The 27,705-nt window shown below is 38.8% G+C and overlaps 1 protein-coding gene across 2 annotated transcripts; it reads left to right on the forward strand.

The window, feature by feature from the left end:
• Positions 1 to 416: 416 nt before the first annotated feature.
• On the forward strand, positions 417 to 26,754 carry LOC139976248 (alpha-(1,3)-fucosyltransferase 7-like). Of its 2 annotated transcripts, none has more exons than XM_071984856.1 (2): positions 417 to 2,121; positions 23,586 to 26,754. In XM_071984856.1, the coding sequence occupies exons 1-2, from the start codon at positions 1,547 to 1,549 to the stop codon at positions 24,391 to 24,393; spliced, it is 1,383 nt and encodes a 460-aa protein (XP_071840957.1). In that variant the 5' UTR covers positions 417 to 1,546; the 3' UTR covers positions 24,394 to 26,754. The 2 variants fall into 2 exon arrangements, with proteins under 2 accessions (XP_071840957.1, XP_071840968.1); XM_071984867.1 differs by lacking the exon at positions 417 to 2,121 and adding an exon at positions 16,480 to 17,191.
• The last annotated feature ends 951 nt before the right edge of the window (positions 26,755 to 27,705 follow it).

Below are 27,705 nucleotides of genomic sequence, written 5' to 3' on the forward strand. Positions count from 1 at the left end.
TCACTGTGTTTAAATTTGGTATATGAGATATTTGGTAGGGGTTCAGAAAGACATCCAAGTTGTCTTGCGAGATTATTTCCGCAAAGGAGGATTTAAAAAAACTACAGCAAGGTGAATCTGTTTACCATTGGATCTTCTCATTGAGATGTGTTGGAATCGCCTTGTCGGACTATGGATATCATATTGACATTTGTGGAACTGCCCCTCGGTTTGAGAACCATCTACAAATTATGTCTGGAAAAATCATCCAATATTACAATATTATCTAACGACAGGTGAACTTTCTAGCCCTGTGTGGAAAGAGGGAGTCATCGAAATATTGCAGTATAAACCACAAATTCCTATTCCATACACACGTAACAATGTACTGACATGTCGAGTACTAGAGGCGTCTGTGAAACACATGCAGGTAAGGCCTACTGCATCGCAGCGTTGCAATAGTTGAGATCAACAACTCTATACTCTGTAACTTAAATCATGGTTGACTCATGCGTGCTGCATACCGGCACGGTATGTTCGATTGAATCGCCAGTTATGTGTACCAAGGATCATAACCATAAGTGATACGATACAAGCAAACGTCATAACTATAGCGCTTTCTTTTTAGGTATCGGAGCTGGAGTGTTAGCATGTAACTTTGGCAGCCAACATTTAGGATATATATATACATCACCGTGTGTAACAAGTGGAAGTGTTCGATGTGATTATGTTTGTGCATTTATCATTTACGTGAAGTTCATGCAGCTTGAGTCGACCACCAAAGGAGGACTATATAGCCATATCTGCATCTGGTTGAAACATACTCGGAGTTCTGGAACAATTTGTTTTTATTTGTCTAGCAACTTACAGTTATGATTTTATTTGACCACGGAAATAGTATAATAGGACAATTACATAGTTGCTTTATTTCACGTATCATGCGCGTAACAAGCGTTTGTCATTCAACACTTGCTTGACGCAAAAGAAAACACTAACGAAACATTCTGAAGAAAATAGTTCTATGTTATAGTTCTATGCCTATATGTAAATCTCATGATTCGTAGCATGCAGGTGTAATAAGGATTAATTCGATAATAAGGACACGATGGTGGCGCTGGTACTAACTGCAATTACAGAATACAACTCAAATCACCGACAGAGACGTAAACAAAGTCATACAGATAAGAACACTACATGTATAACCTTTACATGTATATATGCCATAGTGAAAGTCTTTAGGCCAACAGGTTTGAAATTTGAATGTTTAAGGAGAATATTAGTTTACAAAGTCATTATATACACGACACATACGGGTATAGTGATAATTATACCGGTAGTCAAAGCGACACAGTAATGTACCAAGATTGGTGGCGTGTATATTCTCATGGCTATATATATATATATATATACTGACTGGTGAGATACTTAGCAACATACAGTTATGACATCATACCACTCGATCCTTGATACCTGCTGTAGTCTACATGGATACTTTTGTCAACGGAACATATAGGCTATGACTGCTCTGTGTTTGACATTTTGAGGTAACTGAGTCTTTTCATTTGCAATGCGGTTGCTACGATATGGGTTCAAGGGTGGCAGGGGTTTTGTTTTCATATCATGTCTTGGGCTTATGTCTGTTCTGATCCTCGCGCTTCTAACATCTCGTGATTTCTTTACCAATATCGGAAATGAATATGTTGTTCGAGACATAGCCTTCTCAGACGACGTTTTTATTGGAACTACAAATATGAGATTAGTACTTGAAAGGGACAAAGCTGGCATAGATATGACGCAAGGAAACTACACTTGGTCGGGGAGTGGTATTAACAATACGACGATATCATCATATAAGACTACTCTCAACAGTGTCGGTAATAAAAGCAAGAATTTGCAACAGTCGTTAAAGAGCGAAATTAATTCTCATAGCGAACAAACTTTTAATGAATCGATGCCTTGCGTGAGGATAGGAGTGTACGCTGGGCGTAATGGAGGAAAATGGCAAGGTGGATATGTTTGTCCAGAGACTAATTGTTATGTTCTAGTGGTCCAGTCATTACATTATCCATATCTTAAAGACGCTCACGCACTTTACGTACCGCAAACTTCTCTACCCCAAGCTGACTTCAAGAACATGAGTAGGTAAGTGTCTGAGCTTCAGTGTTAACAATGTCTCAAGTCACACATAGGTGTGGGCAGTTTGACTTGGTTATGGGTATGGCCGTACATTCACCATTTCTCAAGGGGCTGGAGGTGTCGAGCTATTTCGGAGCCAACTAGCTCTGTTTGAAACCTACTTCAGTACAGCAAAAGCAGCATCTTGTTTTATATAATTATTTACCTGCACACTGATATTGGCTGGGAGTACAGGGGGGTGGGGCAAGGTCATCAGAAGCTGCTGAATTTTAAAAAGAGAAATACATTTCAGAAAGAGTATTTGTTCTGAAGTTCTATTAAGTGTGTAAAGTGGGAGGGTCCAGGAGGGGTATGTCACATGGACAGATAATTAGTCGACTTGAAAGAAGTCACTAATGTTCATTACCTCTCGGCGGACCTCATGTGACTCGACTAAAGTCGTTGATTCGATTAAGTTACTCGACGTTTGTTTACTATTTCAGTAGTTTTATAGATTTGAACTACACTCTATACTTATATTATCTATTTAAATAAATCTTAATCTTATATAAATCTATTTTAGCAGATGTTGAATGTGAAACAGGTAACATTCAAAGTCTTAGTGCAGTCTGAAACATAGAGAGTTGCTTTAAGCAAACCATGGTGAATATCTAAGAATATTGCAAAATGTACATACATGGTAAAGGATGGTTGAGTCATTGTAAGTGTAAATCGGTATACATTGGAATGACAGAAATTATCAGCAAGAGCTGCTATTTATAGGCTATAGGTTTATGAGTAAACTTAGTAATGCCCGTACATTTCTAATTATCTCTGTATATAAACACCGTTACACGGCTTGATGGTTATGAAATGAAATATGCAACTATACTAACTCGGATCATAACACGGTGGTCGTTCACTGCCGGTTAAAGGGTGTGAAGACTCGCGCAAAAAGAAACGTCTAATGCCGGTAATCTGACCTAGTTTCGAATGAGGTGTAACAGTAGTGTTAGACACCAACATCGATCCCAGAAAATACACACAGCTTCTACCGTCGGTAATTAGACACTAGTATACAGTCAGTACATACAGCTGCGGTCAATACCCACAGCACAGTGTACTAACGATACAGCGATGGACATCTCAGGTCCAGCTAGAGATAACAAGGTATCACGTTTCATTACTGTACTGTCTGCATTTTGTAGCGACACGAACAAAACGTCACTTGCAAGCGACGGAAAGTTAACTTTATCAGACGGCCGCAAGCGGTTTGGGGCGAGTCTTCAATGCCTTTAAGATAGGTCCTGGTGATAAAAGTGGTATCAATGAACTGTTTGTTGTATAGGTTTATTAGTGTAACGACTAATTCCTGTTCATTACTAATTATTGCTCTACACCTGGCAACTGTATACTAGCACGGATCATGTACTCGTGGTTCTTCAGCTATACCGGTTAAGGAAGCTGCTTCAATGAAATGTTGTCAGTTTGAGATGTAATATTTAAAGATATTCATGTGTTACTTTAAGCAATACCTTAAGACAGAAAAGTTAAGCCAGCCTCGCGTGAATCTTAATTTTCTGCTGTTGCAACGGTAATTTTATGATTTGAACCTTTTGAACGGTTAGAATAAACACACCAATTGTGTAATTTACCGACTTTTTTACAGTTTTATTCAAGATGAAACCAAGTGTGCCAACCTTTGGACGCTTTGACAGCCAAGCGGTAACGTTGAATTGCTTGTCAAGGTGTCTAAAGGTTGTCAATATAATGTCCGTTATAAGAATTTACATAGATGATTGTTGCACTTAACCAGTAATTGCCTACCAGTATTACCTAAATCGGATATGTGGCTGACAGGACGGCTGACAGTAATGGTGAAGGTGAAGGTTTTACAGATGTCAGTTTCATTGATATTTCTAGAAGTGGGAGTATTTTTCAATCCAGAAGGTGAGGTAACGATAGAGGTGAAAGTGAAGCGAAGCCAAGCATTTGTCGAATGCCAAAAACCACTCACAATTAGCTACTGCATGTTGGTAAATATGTCCTCCTTGGCACTTGCTATATAAAAAATATACAATATGTAAAATATCACGTGACCGTTTGTATATGTGTCTTATAGTTTGAAAGAGAAAGAGTGAATTCATCTCCAGGAACTGAGGAAAACACCGACATGAATGTTGAACATGAATGTTGAACATGTAAATCTTCTTTTAAAAGTCTTATCGTAAACGACCTTTAGTATGTGAATCAATGGTTCCATGTTTGATGAAAACTGTTAGACAGTCTATAAGAGTCCAGGCGGGGCCAGCCCAATATTAACTAACGACAAGGTACGTGTGTCACCTCCAGCGTTACATGTACCGTAGCGTCTAACAGCTAAAATATTCTAAACTTATAGCTGAATTATTAAGTATGGTTTTATCATTATATAGTTTTTGACAATGCCAAGCAATACCGTCGCCTATATGCTGCTGATATCTATATGTAACTGTTGAGATTTTACAACCAGTCAGAAACCGACTGCTGGCACTCTGTACCTACTGCATTATATGAGGCACGGAACAATACTTCCGTCGATAACAAACAAAACATATCCGTTGTATTGTGCGGCGCAGAATCTACAAGTGCGGGGTTGGTTTCTTCCACCGACAAGTTTTCTATAGCGTGAAATTAAAGGGGAACAAACACAACAAGCATCACTGTCCTATGTGATAGCGATGCTTGTAACGAACAGCCCCCCCCCCCTCCCCAAAAAAGAGGGTTCATTTATTGCTATTATTCCAAATGATTGGAGACTTGATCAAGTCTAAATATGACGTCACTAACTGCAATGCTTTCAGTGCTAACATTGTTCTCATCCTCCTTGAGAATATAACCAGAAAACCAAAGAGGAGATTAAGAGCTTTCACCTTTTGGAGCACTCAGTGGCGGAGCGTCCATACAGTCAGGGGGCGGATGCCCCCCCCCCCCCCTGACGGACTCAAATGGACTGTCCGCGCCCTTATCAGCTATTTACCACTTTTTACTTATTCGCGAATTATTTACTTTTTTATTGCGCCCTCATCTACCTATTGACATTTGTCACATTTTGTTGGCGATGACACCTATTTATTCTTCGTTTATCTGCAAATTAGCAAGGCCAGGAAAGGGTCATTTCCGGCGATCTAGGAAGTATCTTTACTCAAAAAATTTCTGTACGCTCCGCGCCAACCTGTGGTGGCGCTCTGCTTAGATAGTGTCGAAAGCGCCCCTATACAGACCATTCTCGCCCCCTTGACCAATACCTCTAGCTCCGCCACTGGGAGCACTATGACATCACAGATTGACAAAATAGCAGCCCTACACACAACTTTTGAACGGTGGTCGTACCAAATTTGATTTTCCCTATATAGCTGCCTATAGCCGAGTTGGTCAACACGAAGATCTTGTTTATAAGCTAGCGCACATGTCAAGTAAAACTGAGATATGCTTGCAAGGAGTGTGGCTATCTCTTGTATCAAAACCTGTATCAAAACCATTGGATTGCCGTCTAGATGGTGGATTTGCGTGCAAGTCTAGTGATATTGGTTGTATCAAATTCTTATGCTCCCATCCCTCCCCTACTCACCAGATATATTTCTATTTAGGGAGCCGCCATACAGTAAGGTTGAGCCTGTTGTCCAGTACTGATAATATACAGTTACACACATGTGTTTACTTTGTCAAGGAAACAGTAGCTAAGGCTGATAGCCGACGACTGATTTTTCAGTTTCAAATTGTTCTTTCAAATTGTTTTTTTATAAATTAACGAAGATCAGAGTGGATATAGAGAACTGTACCACGCACCGAACCACTGGACAGGTCTGATCCCCTTTAGCACTGAACAAGTTATAAACCAGTAAAATCTCGCGGAACTGAAACGGGTAATATATGTCACCGTGCCCCTCTTCAAGTCTTCATTCTTCCGTTAGTACATTATGAACATGAGAAGAAACTATTATTTAGCCCATACTCCTGTGCCCCCTGATTGACCCCCTTTGGCCCACTGATTGACCTAGGTACCCCGAGGCTGCTAAGTCGGAGTCTATGAGGTAATGTTTGAAGAAAATGATTACCCACTTTAAGCGTAACCAATTTCGTATTCATCTGAAGTTGGGTATTTATCAGAAAGATCAGGTCATCAGCTTACACAAGCGTTGAACGACTCTACAGCAGGATGGACATCCGGATGTTTAGAACTGATATAACCCATTTCGGAACTGTGCTTACCTGGATATGATATCACTTTTAAGTCAATCCGTTAGAGTATACCATGTATGGATTCAACTTAATGGACATTAACCACTGCTGCCCTAAATACACGTATATAACATTCGCGGTGATTTAATTATAGAAAGCGAATGATGAAATTATTAAAGGATTAGTTCAGGTGTTTGACATGTCTATTTTGTATGAAAGAGCACAAAAAGACAAAAAGAACAGTGAAGAAACTACCATGATAGCATGCTCTGTTAAGGAGATATGACACTTTGAAGATATCAAAATTTCTTTGAAAATGACTGGTGTAGAAAGACTATAGCTGTGAGGGTGTGATGTCACATCCTCACTTCCTTAACATGTTGCGAATATATTTCTTTAAAAATTATTTACATTTTTTAACACATTTGAAAATAATATAATCAAAAATTCTTCAGATGTTTAATCTCAAATACTTCCTTTGACAAATATGAGATCTCCTGACATATCTTTTGGTTGAAAGTCATGAAATCTCACAAAATATTTAGAAAAAAAAACAAAGACTTTTCAGGAATGTGAGGATGTGACTTCACAGCTAGTCAGATTTCAGCAGTTTCTACACAATCTGATAAAACTTTACACTTGAATATCTCTTTAACCGAAAAAGATATTTGAAAAGTTTTTTTTCACCATTGTGTTTCTTTTATTTTCCTTTTTCATATAACATAAACATGTATGGCAACTGAACCAATCCTTTAAGGGTGATGATATGAGTGGTTTTCAGGTTGAGCTCTGCTTTAGACGGCTAATGATGCTGTTAGCAACAAGATTCCCTCATGTAAATATAATAATTTATACCAACCAATTGTCAGTATTTGTGTGTTGGTAAGTGATACGAAAGCTTGCATATATATTCATTTCTTTTCACTGAAACTGCACAACTCATTGAACTAAATACAGGAAGCTCGTAACACAGCATGGATTATACAAACCTTGAACGACTTTGATTGTAAGAAATTTAACGTGGTCGTGGATATAGCAAAACTTGGCGAAGGGTAATATTTCTATTTGTAAGGTACCGTAGTTTGCATATAGATTAATTGCTTTGGCCCTAACGTATTTAACATGCAACAACTTCACCAAAGTTTTGAAATTACCTTACCTTGGTTCTGGCCTTTTTATGGTGTACTGCCCCCTCCCCCTCCCCCTTTTTCAACCCCACGCAACAATATTGAAAGTAGTTATTAGCACAAAGTTGCGTGCATACCTAATTAAAGCCTAATTAATGTAGAGCCTTTATATGCCTCGGGATGCACAATTTGACGTCTAACATTTACATATTTCGGGGGGATAACATTCAAACCCCTACATATATAGGAGCCTGCCAGTGCTTCAAAGACCTGTGCCACAAACCTCCCCGCCCCTCCTTTTAATAAGGAAATATGGATCCGTCCAACGGCAATACATGACATATGGTATGTCTGAAAACAGACAATTTCGTGTATTTTAGATATGTATTTCAATTGTCTACATTAGTACGTTGCCCTTTATATAGCTTACCTCCAATATACGCTAATATATAAACAGACAGTAATAATGAGCATATCTATGACACATAACTACTTCCTGAACGTATTGAGCCAAAGTTAATGCTGTGCCAAAATAGAAGGCTTAGAAGCACCAAGAGCCAGATCAGTTCGAGAACCAGATCAGGCCCAGAGCCAGATCAGGCCTGGGGCCATATCAGGCCTGGGGCCAGATCAGGCCTGGGGCCATATCAGGCCAAGAGCCAGATCAGGCTTAGCCAGATCAGGCCACGGGAACAATTTTGTCAACTATCTTCCCTTTTTGCACTCTTCATTATTCCTTATAGGTATAATAGTAAAATGCGAATCAACTATTCTTCCTCCCAAATTTTTCCCGGACTCCCAATTGACCAGGGTTGTCGCACCCTTCCCCCATCCCCACCCCTCGCCCGCTCTCGTCAGTCGATAGCAGTTATACAAGCAAACGGTTATACGTTACAAATTACGTAACTGTAAAATGTGATTCAATGCAGGAATAACGCGCATATATACGTACCTCTGGACCATCTGAATCCACTCTGCAGTGGAGATAATGTCTTATTTTCTGTACATCTAAAGAGGTCATTGTTATTGAGCGCCACCCTCAGAGTTTGATTAAATTCTTCATGTGTCAGTAGCTCGCACTCACATGCAAGTTCTTGATTTTCATACATAATGGGAAAAGGTGGGACCCACCCTGTGACCATCATTGTCCTGGGGTCTGACCTGGGCCACTCGGTGACCATTATTGTCCCGGGGTCTGACCTGGGCCACCCGGTGACCATCATTGTCCCGGGGTCTGACCTGGGCCACTCGGTGACCATCATTGTCCCGGGGTCTGACCTGGGCCACCCGGTGACCATCATTGTCCCGGGGTCTGACCTGGGCCACCCGGTGACCATCATTGTCCCGGGGTCTGACCTGGGCCACCCGGTGACCATCATTGTCTCGGGGTCTGACCTGGGCCACCCGGTGACCATCATTGTCCCGGGGTCTGACCTGGGCAACCCGGTGACCATCATTGTCTCGGGGTCTGACCTGGGCAACCCGGTGACCATCATTGTCCCGGGGTCTGACCTGGGCCACCTGGTGACCATCATTGTCCCGGGGTCTGACCTGGGTCCTCGATACCTGGTTTCAGACAATTATTCAAATATTCCGCATATAACTGGAGTCGTTTAAAATTTCTAAAGTTTTCAAATGAAATCAATGTTACAATTATCGTTGTTGTATAAGTATGCAGGGCCGTTGGTCACGGATGTTCTTAAAAGCTCTCTTCCAATTGAAACAAGGTAAACAATTCAATACTTTAAAACTTCAAAATTTACAAGTGAACTAATTCAAACCAGTTCGTCAAGTTTTCCCCGACTCTACTCAAATAAATAATACTACGGGACTGGCTGTGACTTAACAAAGTGCGCAAACCCTCTTTGTGTACTCGAGGGGGGGGGGGGTGGGGGAGTTGTTAAGTCGTCCAGGGATGGGGTGTAATGGGAGTGATATCCCTCCCCTTTGAGAAATGTAAGGTGCTTTAGACCTTAAACTGACGGCAATCGTTTCTAATATACAGAATGTAAACAAAACATGAAGTAAAGTACTCCTTTAAAGATAATTGACCTTCTATTGAATGGTCATCGATATATCCGTTATTTCAATGTATGCTGTGATTCATGGCATGATATTGGAGAGTTGAAGGAAGCCCTTCTCCCTTTGTCACTTACACTGTGACAGATTCATTTTCTCATTTATAAAAAAAAGAATGTTGCATTTCTAAAGGGTCAATGAATGCCTAATAAAACACTCAAATGCAGCATAGCTGGAATTATTGTCAACTACGGAAATGGGTTGATCCAAAGTAGGCGTAAAGAATGGAAGGGGATTTCCCAATATTATTAAACTCGCCATGAGACCATTCTTGTAAATGTGCTAAACGGAAATTCTCATGCGCTGCCTCAACTTATTTCCTCGTACACGTCTGTGATAGCGGTATGATCTACAGTTTAAGGGATGGTATTTGAAACAAGTTAGTGTTGATATGAAGAAAAGAAGAAGAAAGGGTTGTGACTGCAGTTCTGGTCACCGCTAAATATTAATATTATTTCATTGTTTTAAACTTTCTAATAACTTGACCCACATTGTGTTATACTTCATACAAACAAAAGATGATGTATGGAATCTAACACCATATTTTGTGGGACCAACTTGAAAAAGACAAATCATGTTATTTCAGGCTATAAGCGTAAATTGCCTATTGACTTTGCATTTGAGGAAATGAACTTATGGAATGCGCGCATGTTTTATTAAACTTATAGTTCCCGGTCACCTTTCATTGATTAGCCTCTGATGCATAAAGGAGTATTTCTCATAACAGTAAAAGTGGCTCAGAGGTATAATCGGTCTGATAACATGTGAGGTGTCTATAACATACCAAACTTCATTGTGTACATATACAGTATACTGCCATCCTTTAATATTCAATTGATTCGTGATGTGTTCACAAACACGTTGGTATACTGTAACAGATGTATGAGAGTCACGACAGTGTCTCCAAAGAGTACTTTATATATATATATATATATATATATATATATATATATATATATATATATATATACATTTACTTATTTATATTTATATACATATATATATATATAGCACTGGATTGGGGTATATGTTGACACCCTTCAAAGTGGGGTATATGTTGCCATTTGGATCATGTAACCAAACACCATGGTAGGGGTATCATGTTTTACCTTGTATACCACTTGTCACATACCAGGGGGTATATGATGGCAAAACTTTTTAGGGGTGATTCTATAACCCATAAGGGAACGGTATATCCATTTCGGTTAACATCAGTCCAGAGCGCATTTCATATCCCATATTCGGGGTGTTTGTTTACCACCATACATTTAGTGTAATATATATGGCACCAAAGATATCAAGGTGTATTTCTGTTGTGAAAGTAACAAACTTATGCAATCAATATATTTCTTGATAAAATCACTGAGTCAGTATACTGACTCAGTGTTTTTATCAATGTTTTCTTCCCAATCCGTTTGACATGTGTACTATTCTGGGGCAAACAAAAACAAAGATGGCGAAAATCGGTGGCTTTAAACTTTACACCTTTGGAGAAAATTATTGTGTTCATTTACCTATATCGGTCTTAAGTACATATACAAATATCGGGCTCCTACAAAACATGGTCGGGATACCAAAAATTCGAAGCCAAAAGCCCGACGGGCTACCACTTTGCAAAATATATTTCGAGCACTGTCGGATTTGCCTAACCAACATATTGACTAAACCAGAAGACTACGTCCTCCCACTCATTCGTATGATCATATGAGTTCCACTACGGTGCTACTATGATGATTTACGTCAATTATGGCAACTGCGTACGAAAGATGCCCTCCCATAAAACCCATCCAAATGCAGGGGCGTATCCAGGGGGGGGGGGCGCAACAGGCGCGCGCCCCCCCTATTGGCCGTCACCAAAAAAAAAAAAAAAGTTTAGCAAAAAAAAAAAAAAAAAAAATTGATGACGACCTTTGTGTGAGATGTCGGTGATCGCTCAACCCCCCCCCCCCTCCCGTATGCTTTATTTTTTGTTTGCCAAAAAAAGGTTCTGGCGAAGTTCGGCGGCATAATAGTTTTAGAAACATAGATGGTTATTGTGTTTGTATTATCACTATAAACACTAAATGACATGCCAGCCATACTAAATTGTGCATTTTGTGTCCATATTTACTGGAAATGTTGCTTATTATTAAGGTCGAAAAATGGATCACATATGGCCATGGGCGGCGATCCTGGGTGGAGGGGGGATATATCCCCCATGAAAATGGGTGGAGGGGATGTAATGCACCATATCCCCCCCCCCCCCCACCAAATGCCAGGGATAAGAATATTTTCATGCCTACATTTATGCATCTTCGTTAATGTACGGCTCTTTTTTAGCTTCATTTCTCGTCTACCATAAACGCAGTGCGATCTTTATGCGTCTTTATAAAGCAAAAATAGTTGACTGTAGGCTTCATTGGCCCTATAACAACAAAATGTATTATTGCGCCCACGGTATTGATATAGTACATATATGCACGCTCATAGTATTCATATAGGCCCTATAGTAGGCCTACACACGTACATGTTCCCTCGAACAGCTGAGAATCTCATGTAACCAGGGTAATGCTTAATACACGTTTCACCTGGATGCCCTAGCAATCGGTACCTAGGAATGTAACTATGTGTAATTGTGTATTGCATGTGTATAGGCCTATAATAGCCTGCATGAGGCCATTTTCTTCATCGAATAATATAACAGAGCTCTCGAACATTCTAACGTTGCGCCTGAAACAAGATTGACAGGGGCAATTTTCCCAAAATAACACCCGAAATTAAAAAAAAAAGTATTTTGGATCCTGATTATGAGATATTTCGGACATGACATCCCTATTTTAAAGTTGGGTATATGCCGCTTGGAAACCTCGGGAAGTGCCGTTTCCGGCCATCTAGAGGGTTTGTTAATCCCAAAATTTTCATGTACGCTTCGCGCCAACCATGGTGGCGCTACGCTTAGATAGTCAACAAGGTCATATCCCCTCCCCCCCCCCCACTCGGAAGTACGGATCGCCGCCCATGCATATGACACCATTTTGCATTTCAGCCCTTCTTTGAAAGCAAAAATTGTACACCCCTCCCCTTAGACCCATCCCCCAGGACGGCGATCATTCATGCCTGGCGCCCCCCCTATTGGAAAATCCTGGATACGCCCCTGCAAATGTATACAATGTGCAAATTGCATTGTGTCTGTACACAGTGTATAGGTGCAGAGTACTGTTTGATACAGTAAACACAGTAGGTAATAACGAACCAATATTAATTACGTACCAAAATAAAAATTGGACCAGTGGCTGTTTAAGGCATAGCGTGGGGTTTATTCTGCATTGTACAGGTGCAGAGTACTGTGTGATACAGTACACATAGTAGATAAAATTGAACCAACATTACATCCTACATACAAAATTGGACCAGTGGCTGTTTAAGGCCTAGCCTGGGCTATATTCTGGTGGGCCTCTAACATGGGGTGATGGCAAAATCTCAATTAACCAATGTATACAGGACAGAATTTGGAAAATGTAGTAGGTGGGTGGCTACCTTTATTTTCACTAATTTCTTATCCCAGGGAGAGAAATTGTTTTGCTGCTCATGAATAATTCATTGGTGTAACTTACAAAAAATGCAACATCCATTACTCATTAGGCTAATCCTGTAATGCGTCATTATGTTTGGGGAGTACAGCTGCTGCCAGAATTAGTTTACTTGTGAGACTGATTTCATACGCTATTACCCTTCAATTTAAGTCTTTAGTAGTATTTTTGCTACGATTTGAATCTACACGGTAGGCCTAGGCAGTTTCTGTTACTCTCGGCATCCCATACTTTTCGCTGATCACTTTCCGCACACAAATATCAGGTGCAGAAATAACTTTTATTTTTCACCTGTAAACATGTACATTGTATGTTCGTCTGCAATTTTAGGAAACCAAATCCGAGATGATGAAAATAATCTGGGAAAGTATTAGAGAAAGTCCCTTCCCAACTTTAAATGTCCCATGACTTCTTCAGTGCCACCTCAATTTTATTAGGCCTAACATAACAGGTCTCTGTTGAAAGAGACCTAGGTATCTACATTGACTCATCTCTGCAACCTTCTAAACATTGTCTTGAAGCTGCTAAAAGAGGTAATAGGGTTTTAGGTATGATCAAGAGGAACTTCAGTTTTCTGAAAGAGGACATCGTAGTTAGGCTTTATATAGCAGTTGGTTAGGCCTCATCTGAAATATGCTGTGCATATTTTGTTAAGGATAAGGAAGTACTTGAAAAGGTCCAGAGGAGAGCTACTAGAATGATTAGTTCCTTAAAGAGTGTTCCTTATTATAGGCGGTTACAATTGTTGAATCTCACCACACTGGAGCTTAGGAGGTTACGTGGGGAATTGATTCAGGTTTTCAAGATAGTGTATGGTTTTGACAATTTATCCTTTACCGACTTTTTCATGTTTGCTAATAGTAGTTGTACCAGAGGTCATTGTCTTAAACTCCAAAAGTCACAAAGTAGGATTAATATTCGGTATAACTTTTTTTCTAATAGGGTTGTGAATGAGTGGAACCGTTTGCCTGCGAAAGTTGTACTTGCAAGTAATTTCAATGGGTTTAAGAATGCTTTGGACAAGCACTTTTTGCATTGTAATCGGGTCTGAGGGTTTGTGTCTTCAGTATTTTTCTCTCTCCTATAGGGTCCTTGATGGGGACTTGAGTGTCCCTCCTGATCCCCTTTTTCTAATAAACTAAACTATATTGTTAGGCATAGTCTACATCAGGTTTACCACTGCCGTAATCAAGATTTAAATCATGCAATTAAAAAAAAAGGTTATACACATATATATTTGTAGGCTACCTAACGTTTGGCTATTTTGCTAGGTGTACACGATGCACCCCAAACCAATCTTAGCTAGGTTTTGCGTAACTGCCACTGAGCTTATTACTTTTAATTTTTAGAGTTAGAACTTACTGTTCATAGCCTAGGCAGTAACACTAACAGGTACAAGTGACATGCTGAGTAGGCCTATGACCAAGAATTAGTTACCAGGGTACGTGCCTAGCATAAATTGTGACAGTGGTCCATTTATATTCATTCATAACCAAATGTTTTCAAATGGGGTGACAAACAAAATTTTTATAAGGAGATTCTGGTCAGAGCAATTGTCTCAGTTCCGCCCAAAACATTTTAGGAGACGAACTGGTGCCATGTAGCTTAGCCTATGTCACATTGCAATGAAAGGTTAACGTTATGTCTTACTACGTAACGCTACGGCTAGGCTACTTTCGTGAATCTCGCACGGTATTGAGAACAACTTGTGCCTTAAATTCCAGACCCCGATAGGCCAAGATATTGTGATTTAAGCCAAACTGCTTTCGTCCCGCTGAGCCACTTCTTTTCTTAACCTACGCCTAACATTCAAGAAAAATACTTCAAGAATGTATAAGAAATATTAGTGAGAGTTTACATCACGTAGCTTTACCGAATATCGAAAAGGTATAGTATGTATAGTATCGTTGATGCAGTACTATTGCTGTCTGTTGATGGTTCGTATATGACATACGACATTACGTACACAACAAAGTCAACTCGGCAATGAATTATACGTGATGCATACGCACAGAAGCGTTTTCTGTGGCCATGGCTCCGTGCCAAACTTTTTGGTTTGACGTCATCATTTTTCTACAACTCGTAGTCTTAGCCAAAAAATGATGTAAACTGCAGTCATTTTCTTTACATTTAGATCCAATTACGACAAATAATTATAATCTGGAGTATAATATATACGTAAAACTGAAGTTTATATGTTATTAAACTTCATTTTTTGACACTGCTCTTAGGATTCAGTAAATTCGACATCGTGACATAATGTACAGATAAACGAAACGGCGTGGAATTCTGTCCCCCTCCAGAGCTGAGACCCACATCTAAGCTCGAGAATACTCTCTCGCAAAAAGGGGAAGCTCTGTAATAACCTTTACCAAACAATCGTCGATCAAATTGAGCATCATGGGAATATCATTGGTTTGGCGATTTCACTTTTACTTCAATGCAACTAGTGCTTTTATTCATAAATCTATCTCCAGTATCTCCAGTAAAAGTTTGCATTTACCTACAATGAAGTGTGAAGGTGCTTTTCCCTATAGCCAGTGGCGTAGGAAGGTACTTTTGAGTGGGGGGGCTAAATACTGATGGCCGGCCTGGGGAGGGGTCTAAGGGGAGGGGGTGTCCCCCTCCCCTTTGGATTTTTTTGCATTTCCAGGTGGCTTCAGATGCAATTTGGTGCAATATAGCACACTTCAACACCCACTCCATTTTGTAAACTTAATTTTGTATTTTCACCTGGCCTTAAGATGCAATTTGGTGCTCCAAATGAGATTTTTTTTCTCATTTGGAAATGAAAAAGGGGTTTTCTGACTTGCGAAGCGGGGGGGCGGAATGATACTTCCGCCCCTCCACATTTTTCACTGGGGGGCTGGCGCCCCACCCCCCCCCCCAGCCCCCCCGGTTCCTACGCCCTTGCCTATAGCGACCAATTGAAATTACATTCAATACTTATAGTTGCCGTTATTCAACATAACACCAAACATATAGATGAAGAATGTGCTGTATCTTTCTATTGTGATTTACTAAAACATAGTAGGATCACCCTTGCATGATTTCCTTCTGTGTGCAAATACAGTAGCATAATTATGTGTACTGACTATGTGAACATTCAACTACGAAACCGCATCAAGATCTTTAGAGGCCAGTTAGTTGCACAATTAAGCTTCACATTTATTTACACTTCATTCCTTCCACACATTAGATCCAAGCAGATGTAGCTGAAGGTTTGATCTATACAGCAACGAGAAAAATCACGTAATCACTGTGACGGTCAGTTGGCCAGAGTGGGAGATAAAGGGGGATACTGACGTCACCAAGCTTGGCTAACTTTTGCCCCAGATTTTCTAGCAGAAAAAATCGCTATGAAACGTTGTTGTTTTGTGTAAGTTCTTTGCCTAACGTTCTTTTAACTTCGTCAAGAGGCGGTTTAATTAAATGACGAAGCCCCACGATAAGTTTATAGGCGTATGTTAAGATATCATGGCGTTCACTTATTCGTCTATATCCGGCCTCTTGGATTTCGACTTAACTCTTATCTCTTCCAAGATTGATCGTCATTCTCTCTTCTAATAATTATCGTCATCTCTCTTCCGAGAGTCACAGAGTCATCATGTGTCTGTTTACGTCTCTTCGAGCATTTCGACGGCGAAAGATTTCGTTTGTCTTTTTTACGATCATATTTTGGATTTTCTTACGAAACGGTTTCTTTTTGTCACATTATTGGAATAACGATAATTTGATTACTGGTAGTAAAGTTAGGCTGGTGACTGGAACTGAGTGGAATTTGTCTACTGGTAACTTGTCTGCGGTGAATGTTAAACATAATGCACTACGTGTATCACATGGCCGTGAAGTTGATTTACCCACCGCATACACGGAACACACAAATAATGAAAATTCATCTAAGTTTAGCAGAAACCACATCGTGATTGGAGTTTTTGCCAATAAGAATCGTGGAAAGTGGGAGAATAAGTATATCTGTCCTGGAAGTGGAATTTATGTGCAAACTATACAAAATGACGACTTTTCTTTATTAAATGAAACCGATGCTGTATATTTTCCGGGAGGTTCGCTTACTTTTATAGAATGGGACAAACTACCAGCGTAAGTATATATATGTTTCTTGAAATCAGTTTCAAAATTTTAGCGACTTCTAAGCGGAGTGCGAACATGGGTTTGCGAGTGGCGCTCAAGAATTTTTTTGGCAAATATACCTCCTAGATCGCCGGAAATAACACTTCCCAGAGTCCCAGACCCAATGATGCTCCCAAACCTCCTTAAATTTTGGATCTCATGGCTTAGAAATTTAGTTTGGGGAAATACATATGCGTCTGCGGTAAAAAAAAATCAGGGCACAAATAATCCAAGTAGACTTTTGTATACGATGGGTCTGGGGTCCTCTCCCAGAAAACAATTAAAGACTGCCGCAAATACGATTTCCGTCCAATATTTAACAACTGTGGATAAAATACAATAAAATGAGAACTGCTGCATATGTCATTTGCACAATGCTGGATCAAACTGCGCCAAAGTTCAATACAGGGGAATTTGAAATGCAGCGTTTGGTCAAGACAAATTGGTGGGGACACGGTATATCATGTCCCCACCACTGAAAAAAAGTTGGTAGGGACGCGTCCCGCTGTCCCCACCAGGATCTGCGCCCATGATCAAAGTTAATGTTGTCTGCTTCATCGCGCTCAATACTAAGGAGTGCCAAAGCAGATAGTCTCGCCCGACGTCGTGGTATATATTTCCACTTTTCGTATACTGCCTTGGAACTATATACTGAAATACCCGAAATTTCCGTGCCATTAAGTTATTACAGAACAGGATAAAACAAAAGAGAAAATAGTCGAAATGGACTGAAAAGAAATCACAATCTCTAAATTTGCCAATAAAAACAACTACATTCAGCTTCTTATTAGTAACTGGAAAATATTCATACCTGTCGCGACATACATCAATTTCGTCATATTTTTCTAAAAAGTGCTTATTTTTATAACTCTCCTTCTCCCATTTCAGCGCCCCCCAAACCCGGCGCCCGGGCACGTGATCCCCCCCCCCCTTGAACCTCCTAGCAACGCCACTGCTTATAGAGTAAAAAAAAATAGAGCACAGGTAGGTTAAGCGCGACCCGCGGGCAAAGTTTCCAAACTCTCCTACAACCCCTGAGGTTCCAAATCCCTGTATTGAGGTATATACGTGCCGCTCGTGGGAAATTGATAGTGGCTTTAAGAATTACGTCTGTTCTATGCGTGTTCATGATAAATGCGGTACCGGTACATGGAGAACGATGAATATGGCTCAATGACCGGAGGAAAGGTATCATATTTTGGAGATGACTTGAAAATGTGGTCAAATTGTGACCAGTCAATTTTTTCTTCGAATTAACAGATAATCAATGCGCATGAAATACTACTTCATCATTTATTTATCCACAATAATATATTTCCAGAGCATGCATGCATTGCACGGACTGGGCCCAAATGTCACTAGTATACATGATTTGCACGCAATATCAATTTCGTGCCCACCCCTGCCTTAGATAGTGGCTTCAGTGTTTATGTATATGATATATACTGCTATAGAATATGTTACACAGGCCTATAGAAATGTGCGTGAACCTCCCATCAGATGTACTAATTATTTATTGCTGTTTTTTTTTTACATCAATTATATAGCCTACGTACCAGAACAGCAAAAAAACTGTAAAAGAAAACTGTATTTTGCGTTGAGGTGATAGTATTATTAGCTAATTACAACTTAAAAGGACAGAGACGTCATTATATCTGTAACCATAATCTACCATTTATTATCAGTTATCTTCATTAGCCTGTTCTGTATATTTTTTAAGGATATAGCCTAGCTGTACAACATCTTTAAATGTTTTTCAATCTTATATGACAAAGGCCATCAGGTGATTCTTGGTCGCGAATTATCTTCGTTCGATGATATTCTTGTTGGCGTCATTGCGCTCGTGTGTCCCCAACATTTATCATCTGAATCCATCAAAGAAATTCCTGAACTCTAGTCGTAGTTTTGTTCTGATAGTCAATGTCCTATGTTCCCTTGATAACCTATACACAATAAGTAACCGCCCCGCAAGGGACATAATCTATATCTAAGAATATAAATTGTGGTTTAATGTACAATCATCTCGCTGAACTGAAAAGTCATTTGAATTCTTCAAACTCTTCTCTTTGTCTTCCAATTTCAAGAACTCACGGTTCATTAATTTATGTATTTTAGTGATTGATTGCGTCTTTATCCACTTAGTCTTTGAAGCAGCAAATACTTCGCCTGTGTTTTATCCTTTTTTTTCTTTTTTCATCTTTATTACTATTATTATTACTGTTTTTGCTTTATGCAGCAATATATACCAAGTGAACTCAAATACTGTTTAATAGGAAAGGCCTACGTATGACAAACCTTCCTATTATGGGGTTCCTTATTTTGAAAAATTTGTTTTTCAGTTTTATTCTTTGTAAGATACGTAATATTAAGTTAGTCTCATTGTTTTCTTGAAATATTTTCGTTGTTAATAACGTTAATTTCCTTGTCCTCCGCCTTCTCCCGTCCCCCCCCCCACCCCACCCCATGCAATTATAGTTAATAAATATCCTTCAAAATCTTCGTATTGTTTGGTTTGATCATAGTAATGTTTAAATGCTTGATCAAAGTGCGCACCATGCCATGAAGAAGTCAATTCCCTATACGTTTTAAAAACGGCTGGCTGAGTAAACCATTAATTATTTTCTTTCCAGAACCACGTTTGAGAGATAATAGAATCACAAAGTATTATTGAGGCCAAAGGTATATATGATGAGCTGGTTTCATACGTTGGCATTGTTGATAGTCCCTATATATATTACGGCCTCTTAGATACTTTAGTACAAATGTGATGAGCTGGTTTCATACGCTGGCATTGTTGATCGTCCCTATATATATTACGGCCTCTTAGATACATTAGTACAAATGTGATGAGCTGGTTTCATACGTTGGCATTGTTGATCGTCCCTATATATATTACGGCCTCTTAGATACATTAGTATATATGTGATGAGCTAGTTCATACGTTGGCATTGTTATACGTCCCTATATATGTATATATTACGGCCTCTTAGATACTTTAGTATATATATGTGATGAGCTGGTTTCATACGTTGGCATTGATGATAGTCCCTATATATATATTACGGCCTCTTAGATACATTAGTACATATGTGATGAGCTGGTTTCATACGCTGGCATTGTTGATCGTCCCTATATATATATTACGGCCTCTTGGTTACATAGTATTATGTGATGAGCTAGTTTCATACGTTGGCATTGTTATACGTCCCTATATATGTATATATTACGGCCTCTTAGATACTTTAGTATATATATGTGATGAGCTGGTTTCATACGTTGGCATTGATGATAGTCCCTATATATGTATTACGGCCTCTTAGATACATTAGTACATATGTGATGAGCTGGTTTCATACGCTGGCATTGTTGATCGTCCCTATATATATATTACGGCCTCTTGGTTACATAGTATTATGTGATGAGCTAGTTTCATACGTTGGCATTGTTATACGTCCCTATATATGTATATATTACGGCCTCTTAGATACTTTAGTACATATGTGATGAGCTGGTTTCATACGTTGGCATTGATGATAGTCCCTATATATGTATTACGGCCTTTTAGATACATTATATATATGTGATGAGCTGGTTTCATACGGTGGCATTGTTGATAGTCCCTATATATGTATTACGGCCTCTTGGTTACATAGTATTATGTGATGAGCTAGTTTCATACGTTGGCATTGTTATACGTCCCTATATATGTATATATTACGGCCTCTTAGATACTTTAGTACATATGTGATGAGCTGGTTTCATACGTTGGCATTGATGATAGTCCCTATATATGTATTACGGCCTTTTAGATACATTATATATATATGTGATGAGCTGGTTTCATACGCTGGCATTGTTCATCTTGTTGTTGTCTTGTTAAAGGGTTTTATAGCAGAGTTTGTTACTCTTTAAATCTAAGTTATCATTCCATCACGAGAGACAAGAAGCAGGTTATCTGGTCTAATCATTAACTGGAGGAATTTCTAGTTAATACACTGGGGAATATATCGATACAAATACTAGTCATAGTATACTGTGTTAAAGCCTGTCAAGGTATGTTTATTACTGTACAGGGAGCCTCATATCAATCTCATGCGAGAGCGTATGTCATCCTTTCCAGTTAATCTGAATAATTAATATTCGTTTATTTTCACTCTTTCATATACATGCTGTGTGTTATGTAGGTCGGTGATGTACTGGGGAAGTAACATGTAAGGCTCATGAATTAAGAATGCGGATGGTATACCGATAAACAACCAAATTTTCCCTCAGAACTTTGAGATATTAGACGTAATATAAATAACGAACACGGTACTGAGTAGTTCTGCATTAGCATAAAATAAACTTTACGTCAGTTGGTTTATATAAATGATTGTTATATGATAGATTGAAATTCACGAAATGTTTATAGAAACAGGGACGTGTTCGGAAAGTCATGTGTTTTGTTAATTGAACTAACAGACGCGGCTGTTTGTACAAAAGTAAAGTTTGTTATTATTTATTTACAATTTCAATGCGTTATCACTTTGATACAAGAAAAACATGATGGATCACTCGCTTAAGAAACAAAATAATAGCCACTTATTGTCGCTTACGTTGTGTTTCACCCGCGAATTTTTTTTCGTGTTTTGGTTTTCTCCCCCTGGTCTTCGATTTAACATCTATTAGAAGGGAATTGGAGGAAAGCGTTTATAATATTTTTTGCACTTCGTGAACAATGCAGTATTTTGTTTTCAATGTCCTTCCATACTCAGTGACGTAGTCTACAGGTACCAAGATTGACGAATGAAAGACAAAATATATTGGAGAATGCGCCTATACTATAGCCATATACTATACCGAGCTATATATAGTTGCTTTCTCCACCTCCCAAAGAATGTGGTCCCAGTTCCCTTGTATGTCTGTATTATACGGAGATTGTACCCTCTCCTCTGTATCCACACCCTGGCTACATCGATAAATTGATTAAACAGGGATCGCATGAAACACGTATTCTGTATACTTATACATAACCACTAATTTAAACCAACTTAATCAAATGTCTCTCTCAAGTATGAATGGTTGGAAATGTTGACTTAATTCTCGTTTTCAAATAAAAATGATAATAAATAAACGAAAATACTCCGGGTTAACTAACTCCAAACTTTGGAAGTCTCTTCATATAGTCACATTCAGTGAAGTCATTTTTTATGTTCCTTCAATAAACCCTTCAGATACTTAAATATCAATATCAAATATCAATATCAAATATATATATCAAATATCAAATATATAAAAAATATCAAATATCAATATCAAAAAATACTTAAATAACAATATCATTTGTAGGCTGCCATCTTCTTCCGTTTTATCTCTCTCCATCTCTCTGTCTCTGCCTCTCTCTGTATCTTCACATGGTCCTCTTTCTCTCCTTTTGTCCTCATTGATAACCCTCTCCTTAGTTTGTTTCTCCCACTCATATTATAGAGGTATCACGCCGATAAGTTCACCTCAGCTTTTGTTGAGTTCCTCCTAGGTCTAATTTCTATACTGTAATATTTTAATGGAACTTTTTGACTTAATGATATGTGCTGGAAATGCGAAAACTAAGAGCATGCTGCCCTATATATAACGTAATAATGCTGTATCCAGCGTATCCTAATGCCTGTCGTAAGTTAGTACATAGGGCCTATATGTACAGTATTCGGACTGTTTCATTGACGTAATAACACACACCCAGCATCGATGCGCTATTCTTGCTAGACATACCCTGATTGTATATCTTACTCTTTCCTTTCACACTTATAGAAGTCTTTATTTGTTTTTTTCTCTTCTATAGATCACCGTGCGTACGTGTGACTGCTTACAAACGGAGCAATTATTGTCCCGCAAATTAGGTCGAATGTATCTCTGCTATAGTCTACAAAGAAACCGTGTTTTGTATTCATTTCGAGGAACATGTCATACTTTATCATACTGTTGTATTCACTGTACGTCCATGTTACGTCTATAAGGTATCTCTCTTTCTGTACTTATATGATTGTATTGCGTCCTGGGATAAATAGGGGTCCTGGTTTGTGACATGTTTGGCGTCTCTGCCATGCAAAGAGCAGGTTGTACTTGAAACATGGAGTTGTTATGGAAACTCCTTGCTTGAAATAAAGCACCGTAGTAACTGTAGCTGATGTCATCAAACACTATTCTGCCTTGTGATGTTGTCACAAAAGTTTTGCCAAAACTGTCTCAAAATAAGACCCCGTAAATTGTGAAATATATTCAATCTGTTTTATTTCGCTGCATCTTAGACAGTATGACAGTTTACATGTGGATTTATAGTTTCCGCCTCATTTATTTATTTATTCATTTATTTTTACATTCTCCACAGGTTGCGTTCTCCAAATCAAGTGTGGATATTTAATTCGTTTGAGAGTCCTGTACATACGCAGCCACTGGACAGTCACGTGGCCCGTCATGGATTTAACTGGACTTTCACCTATCGCAGCGATTCTACCTTCCCCTCTCCTTACGGCAGGTACAATCCTGGTGAACCTCTCATCTCAGATACCGACACCACCGACTGGGCAGTCAACAAGACCCACTTCGCTGCCTGGATTGGATCTAATTGTCACAATACACAATGGCCAAGACAAGACTTTGTAAGAAAGCTTAAAAAATTTATACCGTTGGACACTTTTGGATCTTGCGGGACTAAAAAATGTCCGAAAAACCCCAAATGTGGTGAAATTTTACGGAAGTATAAATTTTATTTGGCTTTAGAGAACAGTCACTGCACAGATTACATAACCGAAAAGTTTTGGAGGGCGCCATTTAAAAATAATATGATCCCTGTGGTCTATGGTCCATCCAAAGAAGATTACCAAAAAGTGGCTCCACCGAAGTCTTTCATACACGTAGATGATTTCGAGACGATAGAAGGTCTAGCCACTTATTTAAAATTGTTAGATAGGAATAATACGCTTTTTAATGAATATTTTGAGTGGAAGCGGAAAGGTTCTGTCCAGATGGATTTAATCGGCCAGTACTATATATCTCGTAAAGTAATGTGCCCGATCGCTGGTAGAATAAAGGCAAGAAGAGACGCGGGGAACAGAACAGCAGATATAATAGACATGCAAAAATGGTGGACCAATTCTTGCCGGGAACGATCAATTAGGGCGATGTTAAAAAGCTAAAAGCACAAAGTTTAGCGTACAGGCTATATGATGATAACTCCCACGCACCAATATTCTTGCAGAAGGTCTTGTAAGATGCTTCGATTCATGTAAATAGTGTTAAACTAATCGATGAAATATGGATTTATGGAATGCCAGCAGGGTCACAGCCTCACATGTATAATGGCAATTATTAAGTACAGGATTGTTTTGTAAAAGCGCACGAAATATGTAATATTACATTGAACGCCATTAGCATGCACTTTTATATTACACGCGTGCTATGTCATATAAATATGGTATATGCCTATATAGTCGCCGTGTGCTGACACATTATTCATCACTAATTTTGTGGCCCTTTCGGCCTCCAGACGTAGGAATATTAACATACGAGAGGATGCAATAGCTGAATGTCATTTAGGCATGTTATATAGCATTCTGCCAATTTTGAATTTCAATAAAAGAAAGAAATTTCGGTTTACAGATTTGAGTCGGTTACTATGCCAACCAGATCCAAATAATCCAAATAATATATATAATAACAGGCAAGTATTTTTGTTTATCCCATTCACTCTCTTACCCTTCAAATCCCTTCGTCTCTCTGTCCGTGTTTCTTATTAGGGGAGTGTAATCATTTTATCCGTGATAATTATTCAAGCTATAAACGCACCAGAGGTTTAACATTTGTTGTTACACGGTAAATATCGATGGCAGATATGTATGAGAGATTATAGTGCACTCGTACAGTGATACTCAATAATAAGATTGGTACACTGGGTACCGCCAAGGATGTTGTTGTTAAATCCATCAGCAATTAAATTATTGCTATGTACCGACTATTTTTTTTTGTGGTTGTTTTTCTCAGTCATGTTATTGAGAAAGCCGCTTTGGCGTATAACACGATTCCCATCCTTAATTGTGAGCGAACGTTTAAGCAGTCGTTATACTTGGTGAGATTATGAAGATTCTATAAGTATTTATACATTGAAGGTTAGTTTATACTTACTCTGTAAGTTATATTCCATATCAACATTCCAATTAGGCCTATGTACATTTTAAGTTCTAGAAAACTAATTCTTCTAATTGTATCATTTTTTCGGCACCTTTTTTATTCTCCTATACGAATGCCATGACAGCATCTTAGCAATGTTATAAGGTCTTTAATCAGTTAATCTGGCTCTAAGGAAACAAAATCGTCTACATCAGATCACAAGATGTAACGTAATGATAACTTTTGTACTTAGATTAATTAAATTATTGCTATGTAACGACATTTTGTATTTATTCATTGTTGTTGAGTTTTTTTGAGAAAGCCACTTTAACGTAACATTATTCCCATCCTTAATTGTGCCCGAAGGTTTTTTTTTCTAAGGAAAACATTTATTCTAAAGATAAGATTAAAGTTAATGACCCAGGTCAAATCAAATCTACCGTGTTAAGCAAATCCACATAGTAGACTAAAATGTAAATCAGAATGCGTCTGCAATCTCACATAGAAAATACACACATAGACCTTCAGGCACAATTAAATCTCGCGATGTTTCCCGACCAGAGGACCCGTAGAGTCTCCCGAGGGGGGGGGGGGTGAGAAGGCCTCGGTATCCCTCTCACCTTCAGCCTCACCTATGGGGGGGGCACTAGAGACTGCTGACGTTTCCCCGAACAACACGCGTACACTTAACTGACGGTCAGTCACCTTATGTTTCTAACACGCTTCACAAAAACAGAATTGTTATTGCCAATTATGTGGGTCATTATAAACATTATAAACATGTCACTTGCACCTCGGGCGGGATGAAGAGGGGGGTTGAGATATGTAGGTCAAAGCATTTACACTGAACACATATACTGAGTAAATGCGGCGTCATATCGGCTCATATGAGGCGATTTATAACTTTGAAACCAGTAGACGAAATAATGATGACTACCTTCTCCCTGGTGAAATAATGATGACTACCTATACTCCCTGGTGAAATAATGATGACTACCTATACTCCCTGGTGAAATAATGATGACTACCTTCTCCCTGGTGAAATAATGATGACTACCTTCTCCCTGGTGAAATAATGATGACTACCTTCTCCCTGGTGAAATAATGATGACTACCTATACTCCCTGGTGAAATAATGATGACTACCTTCTCCCTGGTGAAATAATGATGACTACCTTCTCCCTGGTGAAATAATGATGACTACCTTCTCCCTGGTGAATTAATTTCTTCGATAACAATGCCAACTGTCTTGTAGTTTTTGTCAAGTGCAATTAAAAAATTAATTATTGTCATTTCTTTCGATTTTTATTTCAATTTTTCATGTAAGATATTTTTCGATATTGCTTGGTACTGAACTATATTTATAATACAAAGACTCAAAGCTAACACCACCTTTGTGTTTTCTTAGTCTTTCTGCTGTCGTTTGCTTTTGTTTTTCCGCCTCTTTATCAAAAGAGGTGTATATACATGTAGATCATTAATACGAGAGTAATACAAACTTGACTGATGTTACAACATCCCTCTTGTGATTTTGCTTCACCCGATGTATTTTTACACTACATTTATTTGTGTGGGTGCGTGTGTGATGTGTGGTGCTACAGGTAGATCCTCACGTGGTGTTACAAAATCTCACATGTATAGCTGTGTGGTGCTAGTAACTCCAACTATGTCGATCACTGTTGTAAAGTCTCTCTCAAGGATATTTTACGATATCTCTAGGTCCCAGAGATAGGCTCACATCTAGAAATCTACAAGTTTGCTTCTGTTTGGTCCCTGAATTAATATGTCAGTCATAAATATATTTTAACAAAAGTCAAATCTGACCCGTGATTAGACTTTCATTTAGAAAGACTTATCTATCTAACATCGAGGTGCAAACTGAATGCGTTTATTATAATTAATAAAATTGAAACTTATACCAAAAACGGAAACATTATCAAACTTTTCATACAAGAATAAAATTATCTTGTTATATATACGGATGTCTACAACATGCATACATTATGGTATCATAAGTTTATATATTTTTTAAAACACTATACGCACATTAAAACCTTTAATGTAAAGATACTTCAGATCGAAGCCTGGTCATAGAATTTCTAGGGGGCAATAGAGGAACATCTAAAAACATTATGTGTCGTCCAAATATATACATATAGTGATGCTTTTGAAATGCGTATATATCAGGGCCTCAGGAGAAAATTTTTAGTGGGTGGGCCATTTCCCAATATATACCATGATTACACTATCTAAGCGGAGCGCCGCGATCGGAAAGCGCGTATCGCAATAAGAAAAGTATGGCCAAAAATGCCTCCAAAATTGCCGGAAATGGCACTTCCCAG

This window comes from Apostichopus japonicus, chromosome 2 (genome assembly GCF_037975245.1).
Source record: "Apostichopus japonicus isolate 1M-3 chromosome 2, ASM3797524v1, whole genome shotgun sequence".
Taxonomy (NCBI): Eukaryota; Metazoa; Echinodermata; class Holothuroidea; order Aspidochirotida; family Stichopodidae; genus Apostichopus; species Apostichopus japonicus.

Bases quoted from the DNA above. Each gene is read 5' to 3' on its own strand.
- LOC139976248 (XM_071984856.1), top strand. From the start codon at position 1,547: ATGCGGTTGCTACGATATGGGTTCAAGGGTGGCAGGGGTTTTGTTTTC. The intron at 2,122-23,585 runs GTAAGTGTCTGA...CATTCTCCACAG, and splicing joins GACTTCAAGAACATGAGTAG to GTTGCGTTCTCCAAATCAAG.